Source organism: Mauremys mutica, chromosome 1, assembly GCF_020497125.1.
Source record: "Mauremys mutica isolate MM-2020 ecotype Southern chromosome 1, ASM2049712v1, whole genome shotgun sequence".
Taxonomy (NCBI): Eukaryota; Metazoa; Chordata; order Testudines; family Geoemydidae; genus Mauremys; species Mauremys mutica.
Genome location: NC_059072.1, coordinates 285,056,788 through 285,082,287, shown reverse-complemented (window position 1 = coordinate 285,082,287; position 25,500 = coordinate 285,056,788). Strand labels below are relative to the sequence as shown.

Here is a 25,500-nt window from a genome sequence, read left to right as displayed (position 1 = left end):
CATCTCTGAGTGAGTGAGGTTTGCAGTTGTTCTTGTCCTTAGTTCTTAGTGCTTAAAGGAAGAGTCTAGTTGATTGCCTCTTGCTCTGTTCTAAGTGTGTAAGGCAGTGTGTATGGCACAGAAATTTACCGGACCCTCCTTTCGTGGGAAAGTCACAGAATGAATATAGACAAAAAAGCAAAATGGCAGGTGGAAAGTTGTAAAAGCAGAAGGCAACACTGCTATGGATTTGTGACACGGGATATAAGTATCAACTTGACAAAAAGGTAAATTTCTATTTTGCAGCTATTTGCATAACTACTTAATCAATTATACAGTGGGCCTTTGTAATCCATTAGAACTATTTAATACTTAGTGTACTGTGTTGAATATATGCTTATTGATTGTATCTTGTGGAATTACATCTTGTATTCTGCATACATACATATTCTGTAAAATGAGAGACAGTTGTGCTTGAGTCACTTTGTTATTGCTTCTGTGGTCTTTCTTCTAGTAGCAACTATTTGAATCATTTAACATATCCCTAGTGCTTCCAAAGATATGAAAAAGAACAGAACCGAGATTTCAACTTGTGTTAATGGCAGTACTGCCATTGATCTACTTTGGAAGAATAAGTGGAACATGTATCAAGTTACCCCCGCAAGCCTTTCCAATTGCTATCCTTCTACATTAGGAATGTGCCAGTATGGAAACTTGGGGTTGCGCTGCAATAATGACTTGATCCACTTTAATCAGAACTATACCATATGTTTTTCTTCTAAATTACATGAAAAACTGACTTTTGGGCTGCGTATATGAGGACAGGATAGATCCTTGTGTGTCTTCTAATCTCTCCCAGAAGAAGTAGATACGATTTCAATCACCTTCCTCCTTTCTTCCAACAATCGATCTAGGATACATTTGTTAAACTTGTCTTCATTTTATGAAGTTTATTGGGTGTGAATAACTCAACTGTTCTGTCGAGTTCATATTTGTCTAGTGGGGAACTTCTTCAGATTTGGACCATATTGTTTGTTAATTTCCATTCTTTGTTGTCATATTATTGTTCAAATCAGTCCATTCCTACGCACAAATCTTCCATGCTGATGCTTATTAAAGCAATACGCAATACAGAAAGTCAGAGACTTTGCAGTAGCCTAGACCCTAGATATGTTAATTCAAGTTTAAGTGGGTTGTTTTTTTGTTTGTTTTGTTTTTAATATTTATGAAGTCATCATCGTCCTCGCTGTCCTTACCATCATTGTCATTGCAACCTCAGTTAAGCCTGTGCAGAACGAAGGCTTCACCATTGTGTCGTTCTGCATCTCTCTCCTAGGTCAAACATAACCATGTAGGTCCTGCACAGGCTACCAATCCATCAATCCGTCTTCATTGTTGGCAGCCATTGATACGCCTTCCTGTTGGGCTCCGTTCTGTTGTAAGTGTAGTCCATCTTCAGTCTCTACACAGCTGTTGCTTTTTCTCTTAACCATTCTTAGGGCTCTTTTCCCTGTGGAACAGCAAGCATGCATCAGTCCATGCTTTGCCTCCTACGTTTTTTTGGGGAAGGTGTTTTTTTACTTTAGTGATAATTTGGCATTTGTGAGCTATTTTTCCAAGTACTCAAGAAGCTTACCCTTTATGGAACTGCTTGTTCTTCCATAAGCTCTTCTTCAAACCTCTGTGTTCTTTACCTCATCTTTATGGTCTTTCAGTTGGGTCTGCTAAACGCACTTCTTAGTAGCTTCTAATTCTTTGCTATACAGCGTGATTTCCCCTTCCTGTGGTTTTATATCCCGAGCCCATTTTCCTTCTTGTTTTCAGTTTTGAGCCTTGCTTCACAATCCTTTAAGTGTTTCAGCAAAGATGAAATGTCTTCTGTAGTTCTGAGGTGGCTTAGATACTTTCTCCCTTGACATCCTATTATTTTAGCTGCAAAGTTTGTAAAATTCACCTTTTGGTTGAAGATTAAAATGTTCTGTTATTTGATAAGGAACCACCATCTATTATGCTTCAACTTTTTTCTCTTCATTCAGGAGGCTTGAATATTCTTACACTAATTGTTCAATCTATATTTGTTTATTTAGTATGCAACATTTTTAGATAATTGACTGGTTGACTGACTGAACCCTCAAAAGCACTAAATTGAAATAGAATGGTGGAGTGGAAATTCACAAAAATAAAGTCTATTACTTTCCCACACGTGAAACTACATATCCTAAGATGGATACTACCAAGTTATAACTGGGATAGTTATCTTTCTGTTTCAACAAGTATAATCACATTGCTGTCACACTGCTAGAAATTTGCATTTGATTAATGTGGATTCTGACTAAACTGAAATAATTCTGACTGTGAGCCAACTGTAAACTAAATAATTCCCCAGTCTGAATAGGAATATGGAAATCCTTGTTGTTGTTGTTTAATGGCACAAACATATTCACCTACGAAATACTTCCATTTCTTTTAGTGTATTTATTTTGTTCGTTATGATTTATATACCTCAATGTTGAGACCCTTCCCCATGTACCTTTCCATTTACTTGGAGAACTACTCTTCAGATACTTTATTTTATTCTGTTACATACATAGGGAGTAGCTCAGACTCTTGCAAATCAGTGTTTGAAAATTTTATGAAACTTTCTAGGTTTTTATATTCAGGGCTTTACCTGGTTTGTAACAAATAAAATCTGAGAACATTATTCAATGGAAAACACACAATTTAAAGGAAAAGAGGTTATATCACCCTTGGCCTTCTCATTAGCACTGGTAAATCTGTGCCATTCATCTGTCTTAATATTCAGTGAGGAATATTTTTTTGGTTGTTTTTAAGTTTATTTTTGTATCTTTAGAACACTTTGCCTAAAAGTTGCTAGTGAATATTTGTATTTCCCCCTCCAATAAACGTAAAACGAGTGAAATCAAGGATGCAATTAAAGTCATTTCTAGTGCAACTAGTACAGTACATTGAGCCTAAATGTTTTTGGATAAACAGTGTTCACTCTTTGTGCACATGGGGAATCCAGTCATCTATTTCATTTACTTGGGCAGGCACACACACACACAATGAGTTCCACAGGTTAACTACGCATTGCATGAAGAAGTACTTCCTGCTGCCTATTAATTTTGTTTGGTGACACCAGGTTCTTGTTTTATTGTGAAGGTAAAAACTTCCTTATTCACTTTCTTCACATCATTCATGATTTTATAGACTATTATATCTCCCATTAGTCATCTCTTTTCTAAGGTGAGCAGTCCCAGTCTTTTTAATTTCTCTTTGTATGGAAGATGTTCCATACCCCTAATCATTTTTGTTCCTTTTCCAATGCTAATGTATCAGACCTACGTACAGTATTCAAGGTGTGGGTGTACCATGGATTTATATAATGGCATTATTATATTTTCTGTCCTAATATCTATCCCATTCCTAATTCTATTAGCTTTATTTTTGACAACTGCTGCATGTAGAGCAGATGTTTTCAGAGAACTATCCATGATGACTCCAGTCGTCTGGTTTAAGTGATAGATTACATGTTACAGTTAGTAGTTCTGCAGTTTCATATTTGAGTTCCTTCAGAACTCTTGGATGAATACCATCTGGTCTTGGTGACTACTTACTGTATAACTTATTTATTTTTTCCAAAGCCATCTCTATTGACACCTCAATCTGTGACATTTCCTCCGGTCTCTCACCTAAAAGGAAAGTCTCAGCTGTGGGAATCTCCTTCACATTCTCTGCAGTGAGGACAGATGCAAAGAATTGACTTAGCGTCTCTACAACAGCCTTGACTTCCTTGAGTGTTCCTTTAGCACCTCAGTCATCCAGTGGACCCCCGCTGATTGTTTGGCAAGCTTCCTGCTTCTGATATACTTAAAAAAATCTTACTGTTATTTTTTTGTCAGTATTGCTAGTTGCTCCTAATTCTTTTTTGGCCTGCCTTATAATAATTGATTTGCCAGAGTTTATGCTCATTTATATTTTCCTCTGTAGGATTTGACTTCTAATTTTTAAAGGAGGCCTTTTTGCCTCTAATCACCTCTTTTACTCTACTATTCAGCTATGGTGGCATTTTTTGGTCCTCTTACTGTTTTTGTTTGTTTGTTTATAGTTTTTTTTTTTTTAAATTTAGGGTATACATTTAGTTTGCTCCTCTATTATGGTGTTTTAAAAGTCTCCAGCAGCTTGCAGGCATTTCACTGCTGTGACTGTTCCTTTTAATTTCCATTTTAAGTAGCTTCCTCATTTTTGTGTAGCTTTCCTTTTTGAAGTTAAATTCTGCTGTGGTGGGTTTCTTTAGTATATTCTTCCCTACAAGGATGTTAAATTTAATTACATTCTGGTTGCTGTTAGCAACCTCCTAGATATCTGTTGGAAATCTTGCTACCAACATTCTTTATTCTCATTGTTTAACACATTGCCTTTCTTCCAGTTACTATAGCCTATTACCAGGGTTCATCTCTGACTCCACACACCCGGGCAGGTTCTACAATGTTGTCCAAGAACCAGTCTTCTCTTTCCATATTGCTAAAACTTACAGTCAGCCCATTATCTCCTGCTTTGTGATCTCCCTGACATTCCACAATCCCCTTTGAAGTCTTTTCCATATATGGAACATTTGTCCTCAGCTGGTCCACAAGGCTGTTACCCTCACACAACTCCCCCAAGAGACATATACTCTCACCAAGGAGTTAGTCAACTAATAAAGATTAGGCAGAGGAGCCAGTTGGAAATCTGCTGTATCATGATAATAAACAACCTTGCTTGTATATTCTATCCCTTTTGCTTCATCCTTCAGGTATGTCTGTTGTCCTTATAGTTTATAAGCTCTTTAGGATAGGGACTGTCCTCTCTCTCTCTCTCTCTCTCTCTCTCTCTCTCTTTTAATCTTATTTTTCAGAACTTTAGCATATCCATACAGACATATTCAAATACAGTGACAAAGAAAATATAACAGGAATATGGATTTAACAATATGAAATATTCATAGATAAATACTCCTGAGTGTTATAAGAAATAATTCCCTAACTCCTCCCCTGTGATTCCCCCCAAAAAAATCAGAAGCACAAACTGATTCCAGGTACAGTAATTTCTCACTTAAAGTCGTCCGGGTTAACGTTGTTTCATTGTTATGTTGCTGATCAATTAGGGAACATGCTCGTTTAAAGTTGTGTAATGCTCCTTCTAACATCGTTTGGCAGCATGTCTACTGCTTGCAGGAAGAGTAGCCCGTTGCAGTTAGCTGGTGGGGGCTTGGAACCCTGGATTGGCAGCCCCCTATCAGCTCCCCCTATCAGCTCCCTGCTCCCCTAAGTTCCCCATGCAGCAGCTGCCTGCGGTTCAGCTGTGTCCCTCCCCCCACTGCCATGTGCTGCTTCTGCCCTCTGCCTTGGAGCTGCTCCCCGAGACTCCTGCTTGCTGTGTGGGGGGAGGGAAGGAAGAGGGGGGCTAATGTCAGGGTGCCCCCTTTCCCCCTGCTCCTGCATCCTGTTTACTCCATCTTCCCTAGAGCAGGGGGGACACACCAGGACTCAGGACAGAGGGAGCTTGCAGCAGCTGTGATCTCAGCAAGCTGATCTAATTAACAAGGCAGTGTACTTAAGGGAAATGCGCATATCGCCTTCCAGTCCTGTTTTTGTTTAAAATTGTTTGTTTAAAACTTATATATGGTGTATGTATGTGTCTTTTGTCTGGTGAAAAAAATTTCCCTGTACCCTAACCCCCTCAGTAAGGATTAGTAAATAGGGATGACCATGTCACATGCTGTTAATGTGTATACAGCAGGAAGTATGTTGCAGAAGTCAGGAGTGAGTGTGTCACAAATTGCGTGCACACGTATGAAGCAATGCTTGTCAATTGTGCTGGTCTTGGTGCCTGTTTCAATCCAACAGGATATCTCTGTGTTCCATTTTTGGAAACAGGTGAACAGCAAAGGCCAAAACATCAGTGTCAGGTGACCTAACTACTACGGTTCCTTTGACACCAAGAGACCCTTAATCATCCTTGAGTCCACTTCCTCCCTAGTACTGTACAAGTCTTGGGCTTTTTCAGCACTTCTACTGGAGATGGACTTTGCTAATTTCCTTTGGAAAAACCTTCAGCAAGAGGGGTGTTTGTGCTTTGTGTACGCCTATGCTCTTTGAACCGTATCTTCACAGAGGAATTTTACAAGTGACTGCTTATTGGATGCCACATTTAGAAACTCTTCATTAAGTCCACCAATCACCTGGCATTTCTTGCATCGAACTTCAGATCCTGTCCAGTGCAGTCTTTTTCATCAGTTTTCAGAGTTACTGTTGTGATACCTCTCAAAAACTTCAATTACAGAATTAGGTTTGTCAGATCCTTTTAGGACCTGCCTCTAGTACTCAGCAGCCAATTCACTGAATGTGTGGAATTTGTCTCCAGCCATAATTTGTATGACAGCCCTGGCACCTATGATGTACACTATTGTTTCTTTGTTGTATGCTCTTAGCTTATATATTCTTTCAGCTTAAGCTTCCAGCTGCTGCTCTAATTCAGCTTTGCCTGTTCTCTTCATTGTTCCATGAGCATGGAAGAGGGACATAGGCACAGGTCTCACTGGGTGACTAATAACAGTCAACACTGAAACATCATCTCTGGATTTTGCCAATGACAGGGCTCTCCAGAAAACAGTTTCTGGACTGATGGCTGCTGTGATTGTCCGTCCCCTCCCTTGCCAGACTTAAATGTGGTCATCTTGGCCATGTCTGCAAATGTTTTGATGCCAGATTTCTTGACTGGGCTGAAAAAGCTACATGTCCCATCATAATCAAGTGCACCTCTCACAAATCTCTCCATTTGTTCTTCACCAACATTTGCTATTTTCAGTAGAGACTCTTGTACGTTTACTACATCCAGTCCAGTAAATATGTTGATAAGCACCTCTGCATGTGATTCAGGGTCTAATGAGTTTGCCAGATTGTTGATGAGATGGTTGGTAAGAGCTGTAACATGCTTTTCATTCCTCTTCATTGCAGAGGCATGGACTTGTTTGTGGACTTTGTCTTCACTACTTCTTTTTATGTCACTTCTTTCTGTCATAGATTTTGCATATTCATAACATGAAGCTGTATATTGCCATCTCTAACACTAATACGGACCTGCGCGAGTAAGAATCACTAAAAACTCATTTCTAGAATAGTTCAAAGGCTAGTACTGCATTCATAGGCAATTAGAAATTAAAACAGGTTACCAGGCAGACTAGATGGGACATAGTACGTACATAAGCTTACAAATGGAGAAGCATTATGTTAGGAATTCATGTACATTTATACCTACCCACTGTGCAGTACAAACTATGGGAACAGAATGTACTGTTCTTCTTCGAGTGATTGCTCCTATGCATTCCAGTCAGGTGTGCGTGCCATGCGTGCACGGCTCTCCGGAACATTTTTACCCTAGCAACTCCGGCGGGCCGGCTGGGCGCCCCCTGGAGTGGCGCTGCTATGGCGCCGGATATATACCCCAGCCGGCCCGTCCGCTCCTCTGTTCCTTCTTACCGCCCGTGACGGCCAGTTGGAACTGTGGAGTGATCTCTGTCCTCCACAACCCTAGCTCTCGCTACTTTTTCCTGTATATAGTTCTTTCATTACTTAGTGTAGATAGTTCTGTTAGTTAGTTAGTTAGTTTTAGGATAAGGATAAGGGGGGTTTCCCCTCCCTTTCCTCTCCCGGTGCGGGCTCATGCCCAAGGCACCGGGCTTTAAGCCCTGCGCATCTTGCCAGCGGCCTATGCCTGTCGGGGATCCTCACGACTCCTGCCGCCGTTGCCTCGGGGAGAGTCACAGGACAGATAAGTGCCCTATCTGCTCCGCTTTCAAACCCGGGTGCGTAAGGAGCGGGACATTAGGTTAAAGCAGCTCCTAATGGAGGCGTCGCTCCTGCCCCCGGCACCGTCTGCGCCGGCACCGAAGACTACATCGGTGCGGAGCGCACCGGCGGTCCCGAGCCGCTCCGGCACCGAGGCTCCGCGACCTCAGCCAGCGGCACCGAAGGCCCGGCACCGCTCCCTGTCACCATCAAAGAAGCGCAAGCCGGCGAAGGCAGCTGCCAAGTCCCACGCTGAGGGCCCAGCAGCCAAGTCAATTACGCCACCTGCGGTCTCCGCTGTGGCAGTGCACAGGACGTGCACCGGGCCGTTGACTCCGGCGCCGCAAGGGCCGTCGAGTCCGGCACCGCCATGCTCCCCGGCACCGACCGCGGTTGAGCTTCGGCTGCCATCCACGCCTGAGACTTTCTCTACGGCGCGCGAGCTCATAGAGCTCACAGAGGCACCCACGGAGGCTGTCGTCCAGGGCTTGTCCTCGTCGTCGTCACCAGACGAGGCGGTGGCTGGAGCATCTGCCAAGGATCCTCCACCGATAGACTTGAGGGCCCACCAAGACCTCCTTCGCCGCGTGGCGAAGGCCATAGATCTCCCCGTAGCAGAGGTCCAGGAGGATGAGGACCCCCGTCACGAACGTCATTGGAGTGGAGGCTCCAGTACGGGTGGCCTTACCGTTCATTCGGACAATCCAGAAGAACGCCACCACGCTCTGGCAGTCGCCGGCATCCATCCCTCCTACGGCCCGCGGGGTCGAGCGCAAGTACTCAGTCCCACCTACGGGCTATGAGTATTTGTATACTCACCCGACCCCAGACTCGTTGGTCGTGCAGTCGGTCAACGACAGGGAGAGGCATGGTCAACCCGCCCCTGCGCCAAAGTCGAAGGAGGCGCGGCGAATGGACCTGTTAGGCCGTAAGTTCTACTCGGCTGGAGGCCTGCAACTTCGCATCGCCAACCAGATGGCCCTCCTCGCCAGGTACACGTATGACATCATAGTGTCCCTGGCGAAGTTTACAGAGCTGCTCCCAACAGCCTCCCGCCAAGAGTTCTCGATGATGTTGGACGAGGGGAAGAAATCTTGCAGGTCCTCCATCCAGGCCGCCCTTGACTCCGCGGACTCGGGAGCTCGGACCCTAGCCTCAGGAGTGACGATGCGGTGCATCTCCTGGCTGCAGTCCTCCACACTGCCACCGGAGGTGCAGTACACATTGCAGGACCTGCCATTTGACACCCAGGGTCTCTTTTCCGAGAAAACTGATGCCCGGATCCAGACCCTGAAGGACGGTCGCGTAGCGATCCGCACCCTTGGGATGCACACACCGGCTCCACAGCGCCGGTCCTTCAGGCAGCAACCCTCACGTCCTTTCTCTCAGCATCGGTATCGCCCTTACAACAGCAGGCGACCGGGCCAAAATCGCCGTCGTCCATCTGGCAACAGGCGCAACCAGACCCAGGCCCCTTCCAAGGCCCCGCAAGGCTCCAAGCAGGCCTTTTGATGGGACGCCCAAGGACGGCCCATCAGTCTCTCCACCGGATCCTACCCTTTTGTTTTGCAACCGCCTCTCCCATTTCTTTTCGGTGTGGTCCCATATAACTACGGACAACTGGGTGCTCCAAACAATCCAGTCAGGATACCGCCTTCAGTTTGTTTCGCACCCCCCTTCCCACCCTCCCTCCCTGTCCCTCTTCAGGGACCCCCTCACGAGCAATTCCTCTTACAAGAGGTCCAGACTCTGTTGAGCGTGGGTGCCATAGAGGCAGTGCCTCAAGACAGGCGGGGCAGGGGATTCTATTCCCGATATTTTCTAATCCCCAAAGCGAAAGGAGGGCTACGTCCTATACTGGACCTTCGAGAGCTAAACAAGTATCTGCTCAAGCCCAAGTTCCGCATGGTCACCCTGGGGACCATCATTCCCTCTCTGGATCCGGGAGACTGGTTTGCCGCCCTCGACATGAAGGACGCGTAATTCCATGTCGCGATCTACCCTCCCCATCGACGCTACCTGCGGTTCGTAGTCAACAACGTTCACTACCAGTTCGCAGTGCTACCATTCGGCCTATCCACCGCACCGAGGGTGTTTACCAAATGCATGGCGGTGGTTGCCACAGCCCTCCGCTGTCGTCAGATACACGTCTACCCGTATCTCGACGACTGGCTGATTCGCGGAAAGTCTCGGCGGCTGGTAATGGACCAGATGACAGAAATCCTGTTCCTCTTTCAACGACTCGGTCTTCTCATCAATGCCGAGAAGTCCTCATTGATTCCGTCGCAGCGGGTGGAGTTCATTGGAGCGGTTCTCGACTCCACGTTGGCCAGGGCCTGCCTGCCACGATCACGGCACCAGACAATGGTCTCCATCATCAGAGACCTCGTCACCTTCCCTACCACGATGGTGCGATCCTGCCTCCGCCTCCTGGGCCACATGGCATCCTGTACGTATGTCACCGCGTACGCGCGGCTCCACCTACGCCCGTTCCAGTCCTGGCTAGCGTCGGTGTACCGGCCGCATCGAGATCCCATCGACATGGTGGTCACAGTCACCAAACCAACCCTCGAGTCCCTCAGCTGGTGGCTAGACCTGGAGGTCGTGTGTGCGGGAGTCCCGTTCCACCCTCCTCGCCCATCCGCCACTCTGACCACGGATGCTTCAGCGCTCGGCTGGGGAGCTCACCTGGGCGACCTACACACCCAAGGCCTTTGGTCACCCCAAGAGCTCGCTCTACACATCAACATCTGCGAGCGATCCGTTTGGCGTGTCACACCTTCCGCACCCGCCTGCAAGGCCGCTGCGTGACAGTGTTCACGGACAACACGACGGCGATGTTCTACGTGAACAAGCAGGGCGGAGCCCGCTCCTCCCTCCTCTGCAAGGAAGCGATGCTCCTGTGGGACTTCTGCGTGACCCACTCCATTCACCTGGAAGCGTCCTTTCTTCCGGGAGTGCAGAACACGCTGGCCGACCGTCTCAGCAGGTCGTTCCTCTCCCACGAGTGGTCTCTCCGTCCCGATGTCGTGCACACAATCTTCCAGACGTGGGGGTTTCCCCAAGTAGACCTATTCGCGTCCAAGGAGAACAGGAAGTGCCACCTGTTTTGCTCGTTCCGGGGTCGCTCACCGGGCTCCCTGTCGGACGCCTTCCTTTACTCCTGGAAGGATCGCCTCCTCTACGCCTTCCCTCCGTTCCCGCTCGTACACCGAGTGCTACAGAAGCTGCGGAGGGACAGAGCCCACGTCATACTCGTAGCTCCGGCCTGGCCGAGGCAGCATTGGTACACCCTGCTGCTAGAGCTCTCCGTTCGGGATCCCATCCCCCTTCCGTTGTGGCCGGACCTCATCACACAGGACTTAGGCAGACTCCGCCATCCGAACCTGCAGTCCCTCCATCTTACAGCCTGGTACCTGCGTGGTTGACTCACGCAGAGCGGGGCTGTTCGGCAGCAGTACAGCACGTCCTGCTAGAGAGCAGAAAGCCTTCCACTCGCTCCACCTACCTTGCAAAATGGAAGCGATTCGCACTCTGGTGTGACCAGCGAGGACTCAATCCATTCGTAGTCCCTGTCCCTACCATCCTGGACTACCTCTGGTACCTTAAGGAGCAAGGTCTTGCGGTCTCCTCCCTGAGGGTACACCTGGCAGCAGTGTCCGCCTTTCGTCCATCTGTGGAAGGTCGGTCCATCTTCTCCAACCAGATGGTTTCCCGCTTCCTTAAAGGCCTGGACCGCTTATACCCGCCGGTGCGGCGTCCTGCCCCGGCCTGGGATTTGAACCTCGTCCTGGCCAAGCTTATGGGTCCGCCCTTTGAGCCTCTGGCCACATGCTCTCTGCTCTACCTCTCCTGGAAGACAGCCTTCCTCGTCGCAATTACATCAGCGAGACGAGTCTCAGAGCTCCGTGCTCTAACGGTTGGTCCACCATACACCGTCTTCCATGGAGACAAGGTGCAGCTTCGACCACATCCGGCCTTCCTCCCTAAGGTGGTGTCGGCCTTCCACCTCAACCAGGACATTTTCCTCCCGGTTTTCTTCCCGAAGTCGCACACCTCACTTCGTGAGCAACAGCTGCACACCCTGGACGTCCGCAGAGCGCTTGCCTTTTACATCGAGCGGACGAAACCCTTCCGACGCTCGACCCAGCTGTTTATCGCAGTCGCCGACCGCATGAAGGGCGAGCCGGTCTCCTCACAAAGGATTTCCTCCTGGGTGACGGCATGTATCCGCACATGCTACGAGCTTGCTCGCGTGCCAGCATGCCGCCTCACCGCTCACTCCACAAGGGCGCAAGCCTCATCGGCTGCCTTCCTGGCCCATGTCCCCATCCAGGACATCTGTAGAGCGGCTACCTGGTCTTCTGTCCACACCTTCGCCTCCCACTACGCGTTGGTGCAGCAGTCACGAGACGACGCAACCTTCGGCTCCGCGGTTTTACACTCCGCCACGTCTCACTCCGACCCCACCGCCTAGGTAAGGCTTGGGAATCACCTGACTGGAATGCATAGGAGCAATCACTCGAAGAAGAAAAGACGGTTACTCACCGTAGTAACTGTTGTTCTTCGAGATGTGTTGCTCCTATCCATTCCAGACCCGCCCTCCTTCCCCACTGTCGGAGTAGCCGGCAAGAAGGAACTGAGGAGCGGACGGGCTGGCTGGGGTATATATCCGGCGCCATAGCGGCGCCACTCCAGGGGGCGCCCAGCCGGCCCGCCGGAGTTGCTAGGGTAAAAATGTTCCGGAGAGCCATGCACGCGCGGCGCGCACACCTGACTGGAATGGATAGGAGCAACACATCTCGAAGAACAACAGTTACTACAGGTGAGTAACCGTCTTTTACTGATGCACAGTCTTCAGTGTGAATCTGATCAGCAAATTTCAACTGACAATATAGAAAACTATTATCACTTGTGGGATACTTTGACAATTAAGAATATAAAATGTGAAAACATTTCATGTTAATATACTGCAAACAGTTGATATTTGCCATTTTTGCCACATGCCAAATAGCTTCATGGGGGGGGGGAGGGGATATCTTTCCCATGCAAAAATAATAAAAAATATTTTAATACATTGTTGTTCAGTAGCTTTGACCAACAAATACCACACTAAGGTGTTGAAATTAACTGAAACCATAACAAGGGTGGTGGTCATGTTAGTTTTTCTGGAACTGTGCAAAAAGACACTTTTTAATTTTGGATACTATTGTTTCACCTTTTCCACAGGCTTATGGCACCAGCTGACAGCTCCACATCACACCTAATCAAAATGTACATAAAATAAGCTTTAAAATGATATATGATGTGGATTTGTATATGAAGAGTACATTAAATTCCAAAAATATGACCTTTTTTGGAGAATTTCCACATGCTTACAGACTTTGAAATGACTAGTACAGGGGTCGGCAACCTTTGGCACATGGCTCACCAGGGTAAGCACCCTGGCAGGCCGGGCCAGTTTGTTTACCTGCCGCGTCAACAGGTTCAGCTGATCGCAGCTCCTACTGGCTGTGGTTCGCCGTCCCAGGCCAGTGGGGGTGGCGGGAAGTGCCGCGGGCCGAGCGATGTGCTGGCTGCCGCTTCCCGCCTCCCACATTGGCCTGGGACGGTGAACCGCAGCCAGTGTGAGCTGCGATCAGCCGAACCTGCCGACACGGTAGGTAAACAAACTGGCCTGGCCTTGGTGAGCCACGTGCCAGAGCTTGCCGACCCCGGGACTAGTGGCTTCCAGCCACCAGAATTCAGTAATAGTGGCAGCAGTTTGAGGCTTTGGAGCAGAGGGAAATTTGAGAAGATAGACTCTTTTCCCTCTCCCTCCCTCCAAACTCCCAGTGCCCTGAAGAAGCTAGAGTTGCATGTTTTAAGGAATAAAACTGTTCAGACATAATATTTTAAATCTACAGCCAATAGAAAATTACTAGAATATAATATTACATTTAAAACAAAACTACATTAACAGAATACTAAAGTTGCAGAATCAGTTCCTCAGAAGTTAGCAACTGCCAGAATTAAGGTTACCTGTGCAACTTTAATTCAGCCTCCTTTTGAGTATGCATTATCAGGGCCGGCTCCAGACCCCAGCGCGACAAGCACGCGCGTGGGGCGGCAGTTGTCGTCAGGGGCGGCAGATTGGGCAGGCGGACCTGCCGCAGTCATGCCTGCGGGAGGTCCACCGGAGCTCCGGGACAACCGGACCTGCCGCAGGCATGACTGCGGACGGTTCGCTGGTCGCGCGGCTCGGCTGGACCTGCCGCAGGCATGACTGCGGCAGCTCAACCAGAGCCGCCGGACCAGCCAACCGTCCGCAGCTGCGGGAGGTCCAGCCGAGCCGCGCGACTAGCGGACCCTCACCAGTCAAGCCAGCGGGAGGTCCGCTGCTCCCGGGGCTCCGGGGCGTCTCCCGCGCATGACTGCTTGGGGCGGCCGAATATGTAGAGCCGGCCCTGTGCATTATGATACAGTCTTTAATTACAAAAACATACCTTTTCCACAGGACCTCTGCCTCTTTCATCACACAGAATGGTCAGGGCTGAGGGAATGAATTAGGGGTACATAATAAATAAAGCTGTTGTCTGTAGGATCCCTGTCTCCATTTGTTGCAGAAGTTAGACATGAATGGTGCAGGGATTGCAGGAAGAGGAAGGATGGTCTCATGAATAAAGCAGTTGATTGTTCCCCCAGATCACTGAGTTCTGCCTGTCCCTCTGGCACAGAGTTCTTGTGTGGTGGTAGGCATATCACTGAGACCGGATTTTTCACAAGTGGTCAGTAATTGTGTACACCTAACTTTCTGAGTGCTCCGTTTGAGACCCTGGAGTCTGATTTGCAGAAGTGCTGAGCACACAAAGCACTTTAAGTTTATGTTAATGGGAACTGGTGCATTGAACATATAAAATGTTAAATACTTAGAAAAAATAGGGTTTAGTAACCTAGATATCTCAAAATGAAAACTCAAGTCAAAATTAGGGGACATAACAACTTTGGCCTAAATCTCTCTGTGCTTCAGTTCCCCATCTTTAAAACAGGAATAATATCACCTTGATATTGGCGGTGTGAAGATACATTTATTCAGATACTTGTATTTAAGTTAAACTGTATAATTGCTTAAATAAATGTGTTAAGATATAGTCCTCCTGGTTAGCAGAAAGCACCAAATTTAGTGTAAAAGCTATATTTAATTGCATATCAACATGTCTGATTGGTTACTGACCAATGAGAACCAACCTGTCATTAGGAAAATAACTAAAAAATACAAATGGGGAAAAAAAAATAAACTACTTAAATGAAAGTTGCCTGATTGTTGATTTAAATCACTTCACTTTAAATCAATCCAACCTGGTTTTTAGGGCTTCTCGGCTACCAGTCCCCTCCTTTTATAGGTCACATGGTTTCTATATTGGGGGATTGTATTTTTAGTATCATAAGAGATTTGGTTTTCATAATATTATACTGTTTGTTTTCTTACAGGCACCAAGCATTGATGAAAAAGTAGATCTTCACTTTATTGCGTTAGTTAACGTAGGCGGTCATCTCTACGAATTAGGTAAGAACACTTTATTTCATTGCTCTGGAAACAGGTCAGTATGGTGATCTTGTCCGTTATAATCAAGAATATTACCATTAAAGTTACAATAAATCGTTTGACTTTGGTTTAAGATAGGTTCAAGTTGTGTTAGCTGTATTATAATTATTTCTTGTGTTTCTGCCAAAAATAATTAAACACTCTTCCTGTTGATTTCTCCCCCCTCCACCCCACCGCCCCAAGAAAAGAAGGTTATATAATCAGGGCCAGATTAACTTTTTCTGGGCCCGGTGCCAGACATATTTTGAGCCCCCATGGGGCAGGGGGGCGGGATGCAGTCTCCAGAGTGAAGGGTGGGCTGGGGGCAATGAGGCACAGCGTGGCAGGAGCAGCCTCCTGCTGCAGTCCCCCTCAGGGGAGTGGGCTTGGGAGGCGGGAAGGGGCGGGGCTGGAGTGGAGCATGGGTGGGAAGGGGTGGGAGTGGAGCAGGGGTGGGGGCAGCTTTCTGGCTGGCTCAGCCACCAGGGGATTGGGCTGGCTGAGGCCCCTTCTGACTCTGGGCCCGGCGCCATGGTAAACCTGGTACTGTAGATAATATAAAAGGCAGGATACAAACTATCATTGCTGGAAACTAGTCTGACTCAACAAAATTATGGTCCTAGTCATGAAAACACTTTTACTTCAGTTCTGGGGGGGTTTTAGGGTGGGGGTGGGGGGTTGGGTGGGGAGTGCAGGGAGGGAGTGAGGAGGGGGTTGGCTTCTTTGATGAATGTCATTGAATTATTTATTATTTTCTTCGTGATTTTTTTTCATGCTGAACAGTGCAAATTATAAATTCTGGCTAGAGCCATGTTACTGAATACCAGTATAGTCAGAATCAAAACGTGCTGTGTGAAGGATAGCATACCAATAGATATTAATGCTCTGTAATTCATTCATCGCAGGGTGATTTTAAAAAGTTTGCTTCATATTAAATAGGTAATAGTTCATTTGCATCTGAGCATTAGCTTCTGCATCTGAATTATTTTTGACTATTTGTTTCTGTGCAGGTTGAGCAGCACTAAATTCTGCTCAGATATTCTATAATGTTCCTAGTTTAAAGCATGTTGCTGGGCAACCAGATTTTGCTGTAGACACTTCTGAAAACTAGTTGAAGTTGTTTTTAAGTAGGTTAGGATGAAAATTTCAAGTCACACAGACATCTTCCCAGTATAATACTCCAATATAGTATAGTGAGAGTATGCTTGCCATATTTCATCTGACTACTTAACTTTTTAAAAACATATTCTTAATGAAGCAATGCTCTCTCACATTTTTAATAGTTTGGAGGCAAATGTTGTACAAAGGGCATGTTCTGAATCAATATGAAGGTGAACCTAAGAATCATCACCGTCAGCTGTACCTCATGAATGATGTACATTGTTCTCCATAAAGTGTGTTTTATGAGCTTATATTTTAGATGCTAGTGACTTACACTAAATAGTGGGGTAAAAGCTGTACGATGCAGCACAGATAACTTTTGGCTTTAAATTTCAAAATGTGATTTTTTAAAATAATGAACCGCCCATTGTTTTAAACTTTCTTCTCTGAAGTTTTGTGTCACTGTGTCCATGTTGCTTTTATATTTTATTGTGTCATTTACATGAGTTTTAAAAACAGTTCAGAGCATATGATTATCAGCTTTGCATATTGTACATGCTCTAAGAATAACTAAGTAGGAGGAGATGAACTTTAAGGTATGCTTGAATTAAAAATGTGTAAGATGTTGATGGTACAGTTGCACAATAGAATGCTAACACCTCTTCCTTTACAAATACATAAATAACATCTTTACAATAACCCTTTCCTGTACCACCATAAGAGATTAAAAATGTATTTTCCCTTTTTCTTATTTCTCTAAATTATAATAATCTGTAACTCTTCTTTTGTTCAACTAATTTATGGAAGTTCCTAAAATCTGTAATCATTGTGATTCCTATAAATCTGTTCAGATAATTTTGGCTGAGTCATCAGCTTTAGCCACGGTGGTGAATATTTGGACCCTGGCAGGCAGAAAGCTATCGAGTGCCACATGAACATAAATGCTCACACTACTGCCATCAAAAGCATGCTATTCATAGATAAATTCAAATGCTTTTGTGCCAAAATGCATGTAAGAATTCAGTCAAAAACACAGCTTGCGAAATACAGTGGCATTCACTTCTGTTTTCTGGAATGTGCTGAGGATTTTATCTTAAAGTTGCAGCTTCAATCATTTCTGCTATGTACAAGGGGTTAGTCATTAAAGTAAAGATCAAAAATGCTTTAACATATTATATTTCATAAGAGCCTACTTAGGTTTTTTAGGTTAATTATAGGTTAGAAGTACTGCCAAGTTCAAGGAAATTATGGCAGATTTTTAAAAAATGATTTGAGAACTAAAGAGAATTTGGCCTGGCAAGCTCAGTAGGCCACTGCTGCTGGTGCTGAAGAATTTCATGCCTTAACACATGTTTTGACATTCATAGTTTCTCATAAATAGCTTGAAATATTTACATAGTAAGCAACAAATGAAAATATTTGTTGAGAAATACTACACTTAATGGGCACTGTTACACATCACAATTGCAGGGTTAACTGTACCTTTGTCCCCTCCAGGGTCTCCTCAAGGGCACCCTTTTAATTCTCAGGTCTTTAGCTGTCACCTCTCACTGTGGGTGGGGACCCATGTTCCTCTGCCTCAGGATCAGAGTTTTAGATTAGTCTCCAGCAATTCACTGTGTTTATCCCAGCAGGCCTGACTTTAATCCAGCGCCTGCAGATCTCCTTTCTTCCAGGAGCCATGATAACATTTACCAGTGGTTTCACAAAGCACAGTACATTTACTTAGGACAACAGCATTACAAAGAAAACATATCATAAAACAATAAATGGTCTGTATGCATGCTAAGCTTACCAGCTGTCACCCATCTTCCATTTGGAGCCCCTAGGAGGTTTCAGAGTCCTTCAAACCCTTCCAGCAGGGTTTTGCCCTCTTGGTTAAAGTCTGTCAGTTCATGGATCAAATTAATGTTATTCTGAGTAAGTTCAGGATGACTCTATCATTTTTCCTTCTTGGTTTTCTTGCTCTCTTAGACCCACTCAAAACCATTGTATACAATGGTACAAGATATACAGTTGTCTATCTGTCTCAGGATTTGCAGTAATTCTCGCCCAGGGATTTTAGTTCCTGCAGGAAGTTCTGTAGCCCACCCCTACTGAGCCAGACTACAATCCCTAGTTCACAGAGATACACATACCATTTTATAGCTATAAAACTCTTTGAAACTGCCCCACTTTCAAGGTCTCATTTGTCGCATCTTCCCCAATGGAAGAGAAAGAAAGTTCCTTTCATAAATGAGAAGTTTCCCAGTTCTGCACAATACAGTTAAAGAAAAAGTTGAAAACTTTTGTAGCCCACTTCTTCTGGTATGGTGCTAAACTAGTATTATGAATCATGCCTACATTAAATGAACAGTATTAATTTTACTATATTTCTGTGGCTTATATATCTTGCTCTTAATTGAGTGTAATACTTCAGTTACATATTACTGGACCTTTAACCCCTTCAGAATTGGCGGGTTTGGAGTTTCCTTTTTAGTGCTCACCCCAGAAACCCTAGTTTCATTTGTCAGATTATAAATTTGCACAGTCATTTCAAAGGAGAATGCACATATTCATTCCACTTCAAGTGTATGTGCACCTAGTGGAGACTTTTACCAGCAGTACCACTAGGTGGTGCATATGCCTGCTCTCCTCTTGCACTGAGCCGAGAACATAAAAGGAATGTGTCCGCCACCTCCCTCTCAACTCCTCACTGCCCAGGGTGAGAACTGGAGCTCCTCATAGTTTTTACTTTGGTTCTCCAGCTTTAAATCTTTAGTGCATATAGTTCTTATAGTTAGCCTTAGAATACTTAGTATAGTTAGTAATTATTTTAGGTAGTCTGGGGTTTAAAATCACTAACCTTTAAGCAGTGTGCCACATGCAGGGCCATTATCCCTGTCATGGATAGGCACAGAAGCTGCTTAATTCCTCTTGGAGAGAGGCATGTGAGGGATAGATGCCCTATTTGTACCTCCGTCCCTTTTTTAGTCCTCTGTTAGGACTAAAAAACAGGAATTTCTGCCTCGAATTTCACCTCATGAAGGAGACTGTGTCCCTCCTCGAAACCAGGCCCCCATCACAAGATGATGGACTCTGTAACTATGAGAAATGCTTGTCCAGCAGCGTCAACTTTGAAGCATAAATCTGGAGAGAAGCATCACTTCCTCCTTCCTGATGGCCTCTTTAAAGAATCCAAGCATTCTGACTTGGAAAACAGTCAATGTTCTGATCTTCTCTGCACAACAAGGCTTCCAGTAAGTTCTCCGGTGCTGAGTTGAGGCCTTTGGATAAGCACAGATGCTCACTGGATCCATCTGAGGTGGCACTGTCAACTCTGGCTCTTCTGGGGTGGTTGAATGCTCACAAGAGATTGTGTTCCCGAGATCTTCAGGTCATCTAGATGAGCAGCAGGAAAGAATCCACTAGAGCGATATACATACGGAAGTGGAGAAGGTGCTCTATTTGGGCACAATTTCAACATTTACTGACCCATTACAGAGAGATCTCACGTGTATTGGACTATTTGTTGCACTTGAAATCTAATGGCTTATGGCCTATCAGTTAGTTCTGTGAGAGTCCACTTGGCAGCAGTATCTGCTCTGCATCCGCCAGTGGACAGGTTTTCCATCTTCTAGATTTTTTTAAAAAGCTTTGTCCAACCGTCTACCCACATGTGTCTGATCCAGTACCTTTATGGAATCTTAACCCAGTCTTCTTTAGACTAATGGGTTCTTCCTTTGAACCTAGGATGACAGCCTCACTATCCCTAGTGTCTATGAAGATGGCATTCCTAATAGCAATCACCTCTGCAAAGGAGAGTTTTGGAACTTTGTTCTCTTAGCTGCTCTTACTTTCACAGTTTTTCATAAAGACCATTTCTCTTAAGCCATACTCCAAGTTTGTCAAAAGCAGTTTCAGCTTTCAACCTGAATCAAACCATTCGTCTTGTGGTGTTATTTCCAAAATCTCGCTCTTCCAAAGCTGAAGAGAAGCTCCACACCTTAGATGTTCACAGAGCTCCTGCATTCTGTCTGGATTGCACTAAGTCCTTCAGAGCCTCTCTCCCAGGCTTATTGTAGCCTACAATGGGAGAGTTAGGGGCCAAACAGTAACAGTTCAACAAATTTCTTATTGGGTTTCTGACTACATTAAGCTGTGCTATAGCTTTCCTAAGATCTCGTCCTCCTCCTCCTCTTCTCAGGACAATAGCTCACTTTACTAAGGCTCAATCTACTTCATCAGCTTTTCTGAGCAACATCCCTGTAAAGGATATCTGCAGAGCAGCAATACCTTTTTCCAGACATTACCATCACTCAAGCCTTCGGCAAGTTGGTGCTACAGTCTGTTTCAGGTTATCCAGTGTCTCGTCACCTGTAAGGGAACTGCTGATGAGTCATCTAAGTGGAATGTATATATGCACAATCAGTTGAAGGAGAATAAACTGTTACTTACCTGTATAGTAACTGTTCTTAGAGATGTATAGTAACATACATTCCATGATTCTTCCACTTCCCTGCTATTTCAGACATTATATATACAGAAGTGTGAAGGAATGGAGAGGGAGGCAGTAAACATGCCCCCTTTATGTCCTTGACTCAGCATATGAAGAGAGCAGGGGTGCATTGTGTGCATATACACCTGAAGTGGAATGTATATGTGCACAACACATCTCAAAGAACAACGGTTTTTATACAGGTAAGTAACTTTTGTGTTTGTTTTTCAGCTAAATGCACTAAAGAACTACATTTTTTTTCAATGAGCTATTTGGAAAACCCAAAGAACCTAAACATTACCAGCAACAAAATAATTAGAACTCAAGGTTTCCTCTTGGCCTGAAAATCTATGTTCAACTAAAAAGTGTTTTATTATTTACTGTCACTAATTCTTTGTAATACTGTAATACTATTGAAATACTCGGTGTAGAGGGGAAAGTGCTGAATAGTTGGGTATTACAATTAGTATGCTAAGTTTATGAAAAACTGAGCTGATCTTGGTAGTATGCTCTCATATGAGGAGGGAATTATTTAATGCTTTGGGTTTATGTTCTTGTCTGAGAAAATTACAAGCTTTTCAGTTTTCATTTTACAATTAAATTTTGTATAATTGCTTGTATTCCGACAGATGGGCGCAAACCTTTTCCAATAAACCATGGACAAACTAGTGATGACACTTTTTTAGAGGTAGGAATAGAAAAATCTTTTAAGTTTTTGTGCAACTTGAACCTTATGCACTTCCTGGGTATGTAGTTGGGTGAGGGAAGGGATAAGAAGAAAAGGCCTTTAATTAGTTCTCAACCAGGAGTATTTCAGAATACCTATGCCGTTACTTCTGTGTGTAACAGAACATTTTAATATGGCAGACAAGAGCTGCTTGAGCAGAAATCTTGTACGGGTACCATGCCCATAGATCAGGTTGCTTTTTCTCCTATGTTGAGGTGCTCTTGTGCTTCTGCTGCTCTCAAAACATGCATACATGATGGGGGAACCCTGAAATGACAAATCTCTGAGGACTTTTGAGTGAAGGTATATTATTTTTCTTCCCCTTATAATTTGAGAGATGCCATGCTAACAAAGGGTGCACTCTCTCTTCCAGCATTTATAGTCTTTGCTCTTGTTCTCAACCCCCAAAATTTGTATTCTACCTATTCCCTTCTAACTTCTTTTGACTTAAACGTACTTGCTCATTGCTGATTTAATGTGCTACTTCTGGGGGGAATTCTGCACCACAAAATTAATAATTCTGCACACTGTATTTTCAAATTCCGAGCAATTCTGCATATTTTGTGAAAATAACACAGTATAATCATGCCAGTTTCAATTTTGGTAATTTATTTCAAAATATCTGTCAGCAAGTATGTCTGTAACACTACAGATGACAAAAAAGATTCAGGAAATGTTTTTTGAAAAACAGATTCCTTACTATCCATATTAATACAGAACTTTTGAGTAATTCATTTAAACTGCACTACAGAAATGTATTTCCCACACCCATCAGAAACAGTGCAAAGGCTTGGGGTAGTCTGTGGTAATGGAGGAGCTGAGGGAGAGGGAAAAAGCCTGGGAGTGAACCTGAAAGATTGTTGGGCATGGGTAGAAGAAATATGGAACAGTTTCCTTTGGGTGGGGTAGGGATAGTTAGGGACTTGAGGAGTCTCCCCCAGGCAGGCTCTGGCTGGCCCCAAGCCTCTCCCATTCAGTCAGGCACATCTGCTCCTGTCCCCATGTAGCCCTGCACTCTCCTATGCCCCTTCCCCATGTGGCCCTGGAGCCTCCTTCCATTCAGCGCCTGGCTCAATGCTGTCACCCCACTAGCTCCTGAGCCCATGCCCCAGTCTATCCCCCCCACTAGCACTTTTGAACCCCAGTCTGTGAGACACCCCCAGCAGCCCCATGTACCCCCACTCTGCCTCCTAACCTGGCTCCATGGGCAGGCTGCTGTGACAAATGCAGCCGGCTGCTGTGACAAATGCAGCCAGCTGGCTGTTCTGGCGCCACAGCGGCCTCTGGTGGGTCAAAAGTGGAACTGCAGCACATCTTGGGCAGATTGCATTTTCTGCTGGGGGGGAAAAAATTCTGCGCCAACATGAATTGTGCGCATTGTCACAGAATTCCCCCAGGAGTAAAGTGCCAGGACCTGTTTGACTGAAAAATGGATCCAAAGGGAATACATTTTATTTAAGAGAATAAACTTTTCTCACACAAGTAATGCTAGTTGGGCAGAGGTAGCACCATTATTCCTGGGGGAATTCTGGTTAAAAAAATTAAAAATTCTGTGCGAGAAAATTAAAAATTTAACGTGCACATTTTAAAATTCTGAGCAATTCTGCATATTTTGTGAAAATAACACAATATAATCATGCCAGTTTCAATTATTTTGGTAATCTATTTCAAAATACCTGTCAGCAAGTGCATCTGTAACAATACAGACGCACACAAATTCCCCCAGGAGTAGAGAGTTAAAGAAACCTCTACAACAACCCAGTTCCTGCTTCTCTGCCTCTTCTCCTCCAGAGCCCAGACGAAGGGCCAGACACCCCCCCTTCCGCCCAAAGCCCAGCCATTAGGCCCTCCTTGGCTCAGATACTCATCCCCTACCCGCTAGAGGCCAGGCCCCAGACATTCATAGAGCCTACCCTCCTAGACTCCAGGGATCCAGATGGAGAAACAGCCTGATGATGCTGGGTCCCAGTCTTGCATGGAGTTTCCTGTGCACCACTGCCTCCTTCCTTCAGGGGGTACTGGGAACTGCAATTGCTGGGAATCCTCCAGCTTCTCCCCCCACCCCAGCCTTGTCTTCTATTGTGAGCTGAGCTCTGCTGGGTCCAGTGGCCCCTAGTGGTGGCCAACATCTCTGCAGCCCATTTCTGTGGGGGGGGGGGGAAGGAAATTCTGCACACCCAACATTAATTTCTGCAAAATTCTGCATTGCACAGTGGTGCAGAATTCCTCCAGGAGTACACCATGCATAGCAATTTAAAACTTATGGTCACTTTACATAACCTTTGGGGAAGCAAGAGGCTGGAGATGCACAGGCAGCTTTCTTTAAGCTGTCCAAAGCCACTTTTTCTTAAATTATACACAGTGTGTGTGAAATGAGTGCATATTCTCCTTTTTTATTCCTTCCCATGCGTCATATTTTCTAACAAAAATAACAAGTACTGTGTGGTGCACCCTCAGTCTAGATTAGACACAGGAGTTATTTACAGTCTTCCACTTTCCCAACATATAAAGCTGGTGATGTTGCTTAAGAGTTCAGTGACATCTTTAGGTGAAGGAGAAAAGTTTCTGAATGCAGCAGTACTACTAAGGCAAATGTGCAGAGAAAATTATCCAACTGCCTCATCTTTTGAAATGTAACCCATAGTGTTCCAGACTGTTAGATGCAACAACTACATAAATCATCATAGTTCTTGAAGTTCAAAACACTTACATTGGGCACAGCAAGTAATATTTAGCAATGTCAACTCAGATCAGAAATTAATTCCAGTTCAGTTTGACACATTGGTAAAGTTTGTGCAGAAAGTGAAAGAATCATGAGGGACATAACTGCTGTAAATCATAGTTACAATATAATTCATGTGCCAATTGCTTTTTTTGGTTTTAGTTATAGTGTGTTTTATATAATAAGTAGTGATTGTGTGTTTTCATATCTTATTTTTTAAATAGGATGCAGTAGAAGTTTGCAAGAAATTCATGGAACGTGACCCAGAAGAATTAAGATTTAACGCAATTGCTCTGTCTGCAGCTTAATTATCCCATTTGGAAAAGCTGCACCACTAATATATTGTAACAAAATAAAAATATTGCCATATATTATGTACGACTTTTGATACTTTCACTGATATGTTGATTAATTTGAGCATATGTGGATTAAATCTTGAATTAGTCTTTACTGCATCTTGTTGCTTGTTCCTGTATCTTACATACACACACCAAAGATCTTTCATGCACTTCACTTTCATATTTCCTTTTAGTTACTCTGAATTATTCCCTATGATATTTTATCCCAGTTCATCAACTGAGTAAAGAGTAGATAACCAGAAGACCAGAATAGAACGCATGAATTCAGACACACTTCAGGGAGTACATTGTACGTTGATGAATAACGATAGAGATGCAAAATGTTGGGCTCTTGGTTTTTCAAACTGTTTTCTAATGATAAATTAATATAAAAATAAATTAACATTAGGACACTTAAAGAACTTATTCAGGTCAGTCAGAAAACCAAAAAGTAGTTTTCATTAAAATATTTATAAATGCAAAGAGATTGAAGAGACTTTTTCCATAAAGTTACCATCAGTTAGTTGCCGTAGCTGTTTTTCTCTGGATAGTGACTGTGAAATGCTCAGGGAGATTAGAGAGGCTATTAAAATAAAAACTCTATAATAATAATAATAATGGGGGATTTCAATTATCTTCATATTGATTGGGTACATGTCACCTCAGGGCGGGATGCAGAGATAAAGTTTCTTGACATCTTAAATGACTGCTTGGAGCAGCTTGTCCTGGAACCCACCAGAAGAGAGGCAATTCTTGATTTAGT

General features: G+C 44.6%; 1 protein-coding gene across 2 annotated transcripts in view; it reads left to right on the top strand.

Moving 5' to 3' along the window:
* UCHL3 (ubiquitin C-terminal hydrolase L3) overlaps positions 1-24,854 on the top strand; it is a 66,948-nt gene extending 42,094 nt beyond the window's left edge. For both annotated transcript variants that reach the window (XM_045011411.1, XM_045011419.1), the window contains 3 exons: positions 15,279-15,354; positions 21,580-21,638; positions 24,624-24,854. In XM_045011411.1, coding sequence (XP_044867346.1) covers positions 15,279-15,354; positions 21,580-21,638; positions 24,624-24,707 — 219 coding nt within the window. In that variant the 3' untranslated portion in view covers positions 24,708-24,854. The remainder of the gene's footprint in view (positions 1-15,278; positions 15,355-21,579; positions 21,639-24,623) is intronic.
* Positions 24,855-25,500: the final 646 nt, after the last annotated feature.